Here is a 6,790-nt window from a genome sequence, read left to right as displayed (position 1 = left end):
ATGGGACCGGCCGGGCTAGGAGACGGAAGAGAAAGAAGAGCAAGCAGAGGGCGGGGGCGAAAGTGGAGCTGGACAAAGAGCACCTGGACTGGAAACCGCGAGTCCTGGGAGGAGGGGAAGGCGGGGCCAACGCTGATCAATGATGTTCCCGCCCCACCCCCTTCATGCTCCGCCGCGTCCGGGAACACCTGTCCCGGAGAGGCACGGGGGCACCTTGGCGGTCGTGGGAGTCCCAGCCCCGAGGGACTGTCTCTGAGCGTGAGACCCCCGAGGAGACCCGTTCTCCTCCCCACCTGCGGTCCGAGCCCGGCAAGTGAAGGGGCGTGACGCTGGTGCTCCGATTTCTTCCTTCTCACCTGGGCAAGAAGGGGTGGGGGCCAGGACTTCCGGTTCAGGTGAGTGCCCCGTCGGTGACGTCAGGTCACCCTCGGTTGCCCCTCAGGTCCCGCCCCCCTCGCGCTCCCGAGGCTCGCCCCCGACGCCCTACATATACTCAGGTGCGCCGCACCTGTCCACCGCACCTGCCCGCGAGCAGCTTCGCTAGCTAACGCGGAGCCCGGGGCCCACCGCCCGGGGCCTTTGCAGATCCCGGCGTCCAGAACCGCGCCCGGAAAGCCCCTCGGGCCTCGATACTAGCAGGGCCACAGAGCGCCAGAGGGGAGCGCCTGGCCCGGTGGGTCGCTTTTGTCTGCTACCCGCCCTCCCAGCTAGCCTGTTCCCGCTCTTGTGGGGGACCCCGCCCCGCCGGAGAGGTACATTTCTGTTTACTTCGGGGGACGGAGATTTGCAGTTACTCGGCTGAAACTTTTTTTTTTTGTCTTGTTGAGTGACTTAGGACTTTACCAACTTTTCTTTTGTGGGGTTGCTCCCAAGACTTCCTTTACTGCAAGATCGCCTGCCCGGCACCCCCAAGTCTTCTCGGAGGGCGGCGATGGCCAACTCGGGCCTGCAGCTGCTGGGCTTTTCCATGGCCCTGCTGGGCTGGGTGGGCTTGCTGGCGTGCACTGCCATCCCGCAGTGGCAGATGAGCTCTTACGCGGGCGACAACATCATCACGTCCCAGGCCGTGTACAAGGGGCTGTGGATGGAGTGCGTCATACAGAGCACGGGTGTGATGAGCTGCAAAATTTACGACTCGGTGCTCGCCCTGCCGGGTAAGGTCCCGGGGTCCACAGGAGGCTGGTGCGGGGCCGAGGTCGCAGGGAACCGACGGGGCGGACGCGCCCAGGGCGGAGTTTGCTGGGAGGTGTGCTGAACTGGGTCGGGGGTGCAGGGCTGGCCGCAGAGTGCAGAGAGGAAAGGACCTGGGCGGAGCAGGGGGGTCGGGGTTCTGGCTGCCGCAAGTGGGGCCACCCCGACCAGGCTGCGCCCCCTTCCACTTCTAGGCGCGCTCCCTCCAGGCCTTGGCTAGCCGAGCCCCAGGCCGGCGTCGCCCCCTCCCCCGCTGCCCAGACCAGTCCCGGGCCGCGGGGACCCCCGGGCTCTGAGCCACAGCACTGCTTGACGTTGGCCGCTTGCGGCCGCTAATCTTATCCACAGATTAGCAAAACCACAAACCTCGTGGCCTTGTGGGATCAGATCTGGGTTTGTGGCGCACACGACTCCCTCCACTGTCCCCCGCTTTCCTGCTCCCCCATTACCCTCCCCCCCAGCCTGGGCAGTTTCACCGAAACCTTGGTGCCCCGGGCGGGTCTTAGGGCCGGGAGGGCGGGGCGGAGCAGTTAGGCCTCCAAGTCGGGAGGGGCGGGGCCGCGCGGGGGGGGGGGGGGGGGGAGGGGGCGACACCCTGGGGTGGGGGTGCAGGGTGTCTCAGGCCGGCGGGATCCAGCCACCTGGGTAGTTTTAGTGGGCGCGGCTGGCGGCTCCAAGTCTGGAACCTTCTAAAGGCCACCTGTCTGCCTGTCTTCCGCAGCGGCCCTGCAGGCCACTAGAGCCCTAATGGTGATATCTCTGGTGTTGGGCTTCCTGGCCATGACCGTGGCGACGATGGGCATGAAGTGTACAAACTGTGCAGGAGATGACAAGGTGAAAAAGGCCCGAATAGCCATGACTGGAGGCATAATATTTATCGTGGCAGGTGAGCACAGGTGACCCCAAGACCCCTCCCCTCTTGGAGGAAGGAGGGTGGTCGCTGTGCTCACCAAGTTCTGAATCCTTATTCTCTCTCCAGGTCTTGCTGCCCTGACAGCTTGCTCCTGGAGTGGCCACCAGATTGTCACAGACTTTTATAACCCACTGGTCCCCATGAATACTAAGTAAGTCTGAGAACCTAAGAGGGGTTGGAAGAAGCAGGCCAGGTTTTCTGACCCCAATTCGTGTCTCCACAGGTTTGAGTTTGGGCCTGCCATCTTTATTGGCTGGGCAGGCTCTGCTCTGGTCCTCCTGGGAGGCGCACTGCTCTCTTGTTCCTGTCCTAGGAGGGAGAGCAAAACTGGATACAGTGCACCCCGCTCCTACCCGAAGCCCAACTCTGCCAAGGAGTACGTGTGAGCTAGCACCCTGTGCCCCAGCCTATCAGCCCGGGGACCTAACAGGACCTGGGGCACAGAGCTCAGCCTGTGGGCAGGGTGAGGAGTGGCAGCCTCCCAGTTGTTCCAGTCCTGCACACTATGTACAGTTCCTTGAGGGGTTGGTAAGGGAAATGAAAAAAGGAGGGGGGAGGGTGTGCTTTTTGTACAGTAATAAAAAATGTTTTGGAAAACTGGTTTTCTCCTCCCTTCAGGGTCTTTGATTTTTTGATTCAGAACCTTATGGGGAGCCTGGAACCTAAAGTACACCTACTTTTCCAGTTACACAGAGAACGGGGTGAGAGAGTAAGCTCTGGAAAGGTGGTGCTCTGCCATGTGTGCAGCCCAAGTTCAAGCGCCAAGACCACAGGTGAGGTGCTACGGCAGCAGAGGAAGCTCTGCTCTGTGGTATCTCCCTCTTGGGTCTCGAGTTTGGGATTCACCCATTCCCAAACTCTATTCCCAACTCTTGATGAAATAGCTAGGCACCAGTGTTTCCTCTTGAAGTATTTTATTGTGGCTGGGGAAGTGAGTCAACAGGTAGAGTGTAGGACTTGGAAATATGAGGCCAGCAGATCAATCCTAGGTGTGATTTTTCTCTCCCTTTCATAAATAAATATTAAAAATAAATAAATAAATAAATAAAGTACTGGGGTTCCAAGATCCCAGGTTTAATCCCTGGCACTACCATAAACCAGAGCTGAGCAGTGCTCTGACCTCTCTTTCAAATAAAATAAGGGATTAGGAGGTGGCACCTCTGGTTGAGCACGCATCACAACAACACTGGTTCAAGCCCCTGGTCCCCACCTGTAGGGGGAACTTCACAAGTGGAGAAGCAGTGCTGCTTTGGATGTTTCTCCCTCTATTTTCTCACTCCCTCTCAATTTCTGTCTTCCTCTCTCCAAACTAAGTTAAAAAAAAATTTATATATATATATATGTATATATAATCTTAACTTATGCTTGGGGAAGGGTGTTTCTATTCTCTCAAACCCCCCACACACACACCTTTCCATTCCTGGGGCTTATGGGTCACAAGGCAGGGCCTCTATATAGACACAGGGAACAAAGGTGCAGCAGCAGGGGGGAGGGGACGGCTAATACAATAATGGAAGGAAGGATAGCTCAAGATCTTCCAATTATAGTTTGCAGAAATTTTCTGACCAGTTAAACATCTAGGTCATCATCTGGGTCTTCTTGGTCTAGGTCATCATAAGCATCAGGCTCATAGAAGATTTGGCTGGTGGCCTGGCCTGGTCCATTGTGCAGTAAAGCCTGCTGCCTGAAAAAAACAAGGAAAGAAATGGTGGTAATGGGGCAGATAATGGAGTCACATCTTTATAACCTTATTGAGGGGACTGACTCCTTAGCCTTCATATATATATTTTTTGGACCCAGGTTTCTTTCTCTGACCTTTTTGTTCAGTTAATACTGAAACACCAGCTGGTTCTGGAATAAGCTATTTAGCCTATCTCCTAACATCCTAAATTGCTAGAGGCCTGAGGGCAAGTATCCTACAGCAAGTCTTATTTTCACACACCCACAGAATGAAAGGAATCAGAAGCTTTCCCCCACCTTCCCCTCTAGCCTTTGCAGTGACCACTTAACTTCCTGTCCTAGTTGCGGTTGCCTAGAGATAGGGCACCTTGCAGTGTCTGGTCTAGCCACACCCAGATGGCTCAGGATGACTGTGGAGTTGGAACCCAAGGCGCCAATGAAGGGGGTGGGGGGGAGGAAGAAAGGAAGACACGAAGGCCTTCTGCCATGATTGGAGTATGGGCGGATGAGAGCCACTCCTCAAACTTGTCTCTGGAGATGGACTTCAGCCCCCCATAAAGCCTGAGAAGTTAAAAAATAACCTGCTGTTGCCCCACCTCCTAGACCAGGTGAGGGATTCTACTGTCAGGTACCCAGGCCCCAGCCTTACTTTTCAGAGCTGAACTGGAAGGGCAGAGTCAGGCTATCTTTGGCTTCTTTTTCATTCTTGGACAGATGAAGGTTAAAGGTCAAATGAGCTGTAGGGTCCACCTGCAGGTAAGCATAAAGGCTACTGCCAATCTCTGATATCCTGCTAACATCGCCATCATCCTCACTCCCACCCACAGCTTTTATTCTCTTCCGCTGCCACACCCCAAACTCTATTCCCTTGCCCGGCCCTGGCAATGTCAAATACCTCAGGCTTGCGAGGACCCAGGTGAGTCTGGGGCTCTAAGGGGGGTCCTTTTTGGAAATCCAAACCAAAGTCAGGCAGGATGGAAAACCATTGAGTCTGGGGAAAAGAAAGCAAAGTATTAAAAACATTTTCTCAGGAGTCGGGCGGTAGCCCAGCGGGTTAAGTGCAGGCGGCATGAAGCGCAAGGACCAGCATAAGGATCCTGGTTCGAGCCCCCGGCTCCCCACCTGCAGGGGAGTCGCTTCACAGGTGGTGAAGCAGGTCTACAGGTGTCTGTCTATCTTTCTCTCCCCTTCTCTGTCTTCCCTTTCTCTCTGTCCTATCCAACAATGACATCAATAACAACAATAAAAAACAGCAGGGAGTCAGGCTGTAGCGCAGCGGGTTAAGCGCAGGTGGTGCAAAGCACAAGGACCGGCATAAGGATCCCGGTTCGGACCCCGGCTCCCCACCTGCAGGGGAGTCGCTTCACAAGCGGTGAAGCAGGTCTGCAGGTGTCTGTCTTTCTCTCCTCCTCTCTGTCTTCCCCTCCTCTCTCCATTTCTCTCTGTCCTATCCAACAACAACAACAATAATAACTACAACAATAAAACAACAAGGGCAACAAAAGGGAATAAATAAATAAAATAAAGAAAAAGAAAAAAAAATCTTCTGTAAAAAAATAAATAAAAAACAAAAAACGGCAAGGGCAACAAAAGGGAAAATAAATATAATAAAAAATTTCTTATCTTAACTGAACAAGCCAGAGGACCAGACCTCACCTCACCAGCTCCCAATCTTTCATGTAAATGGTTGTAAGGTTTTTCTTTTTTTTTCCCCTTCTTTTTTTCTCTGATATAGGGGGTGGGCAAGAGACATACACCTGTAGGTGGGGGCCAGGGGCTTGAACCCAGATCTTGACATATGGTATTCGAGACCCAAGTACACACCACCCCCATCCTTTCAGGTTCTTGTTCTCCACTTCTCTTTCTTCAACCTCTCCTGATGAATCCGATAGAGAAGGATCTCCTAGTAACCACTAGTAGTCTTTGTCTTTTTTCCCATTTCTGGGAGGGTGCTATCTTTTTTTTTTTTTTAATATCTATTCATTTATTCCCTTTTGTTTTGCTGCCCTTGTTTTACTGTTGTAGTTATTATTGTTGTTATTGATGTCGTTGTTGGATAGGACAGAGAGAAATGGAGAGAGGAGGGAAAGACAGAGAGGGGGAGAGAAAGATAGACACCTGCAGACCTGCTTTACCGCTTGTGAAGAGACTCCCCTGCAGGTGGGGAGCCGGGGGCTCAAACCAGGATCTTTATGCCAGTCCTTGTGCTTAATCCGCTGCACTACCGTCTGAATCCCTGGAAGGTAGTATCTTTGTAGTTACTCTCAGAGAATGTAAGTCACACATAGTGTGTTTAAATCCTGGCTCTGGACTGGGGAGACAGCATAAGGTTATACAAACGATTTTCATGCCTCAGGCTTTGAGTTCCCAGGTTCAATCTCCAATACCCCCATGAACCACAGCTGAGTAGTGCTCTGGTCTATCTTCCTCTCTGTATCTCTCATTAAAATAATAAATAAGGGCTGGGGAGATAGCACAGTGATTGTGCAAAATGACTGTGCCCGAGGCACCAGTTAGCTATCCCAAATTCAACCCCCAACACCATCATAGTAAGCTGGGGCTGAGCAGTGCTTTAGCAAAATGAAACCCATAAAGTCCTGGCTCTATGATTTCCTCCCTTTAAAAAAAAATTATTTATTATTTCCTTTTTGTTGCCCTTGTTGTTTCCATTGTTGTTGTAGTTATTGTTGTTATTGATGTCATCACTGTTGGATAGGGCAGAGAGAAATGGAGAGAGATGGGGAAGACAGAGAGGGGGAGAGAAAGAAAGACACCTGCAGACCTGCTTCACCGTCTGTGAAGCGACTCCCCTGCAGGTGGGGAGCTAGGGGCTCGAACTGGGATCCTTACACTGGTCCTTGCACTTTGCGCCACGTGCGCTTAACCCACTGCGCCGCCGCCCGACTCCCCTATCGTTTCCTTCTAATGTGGTGCAAGGGAATGAGCCCACAGTCTTTTGTATGTACAATACTACTGCTTAGCAGCCTTCCTGGGCCATCTTCTTTT

At 52.9% G+C, this 6,790-nt stretch overlaps 2 protein-coding genes and 1 long non-coding RNA gene across 4 annotated transcripts in view; 1 reads left to right on the top strand and 2 right to left on the bottom strand.

Annotated features, from left to right (window-relative positions):
- Positions 1-480: 480 nt before the first annotated feature.
- Positions 481-2,701, top strand: CLDN7 (claudin 7). The gene is made up of 4 exons (XM_007521837.3): positions 481-1,154; positions 1,913-2,077; positions 2,171-2,255; positions 2,328-2,701. Exons 1-4 carry the CDS (start codon positions 932-934, stop codon positions 2,488-2,490), a joined length of 636 nt encoding a protein of 211 aa, XP_007521899.1. The 5' UTR covers positions 481-931; the 3' UTR covers positions 2,491-2,701.
- A 300-nt stretch (positions 2,702-3,001) lies between these two features.
- Positions 3,002-6,790, bottom strand: part of LOC132542047 (uncharacterized) — a 111,537-nt gene continuing 107,748 nt past the window's right edge. Inside the window, exon 2 of the long non-coding RNA XR_009553188.1 lies at positions 3,002-3,290. This is a non-coding gene — a long non-coding RNA (uncharacterized LOC132542047). The remainder of the gene's footprint in view (positions 3,291-6,790) is intronic.
- ELP5 (elongator acetyltransferase complex subunit 5) overlaps positions 3,002-6,790 on the bottom strand; it is a 21,299-nt gene continuing 17,510 nt past the window's right edge. For both annotated transcript variants that reach the window (XM_007521828.3, XM_060204277.1), the window contains exons 7-9: positions 4,680-4,775; positions 4,434-4,534; positions 3,002-3,788 (exon numbers count right to left, since the gene is read on the bottom strand). In XM_007521828.3, the coding sequence (XP_007521890.1) occupies positions 3,674-3,788; positions 4,434-4,534; positions 4,680-4,775 (312 nt within the window). In that variant the 3' untranslated portion in view covers positions 3,002-3,673. The remainder of the gene's footprint in view (positions 3,789-4,433; positions 4,535-4,679; positions 4,776-6,790) is intronic.

The sequence above is a fragment of the Erinaceus europaeus genome, chromosome 12, assembly GCF_950295315.1.
Source record: "Erinaceus europaeus chromosome 12, mEriEur2.1, whole genome shotgun sequence".
Lineage (NCBI taxonomy): Eukaryota > Metazoa > Chordata > Mammalia > Eulipotyphla > Erinaceidae > Erinaceus > Erinaceus europaeus.
The sequence above is the reverse complement of the archived record's forward strand: the minus strand, read 5'-3'. Positions and strand labels throughout refer to the sequence as shown.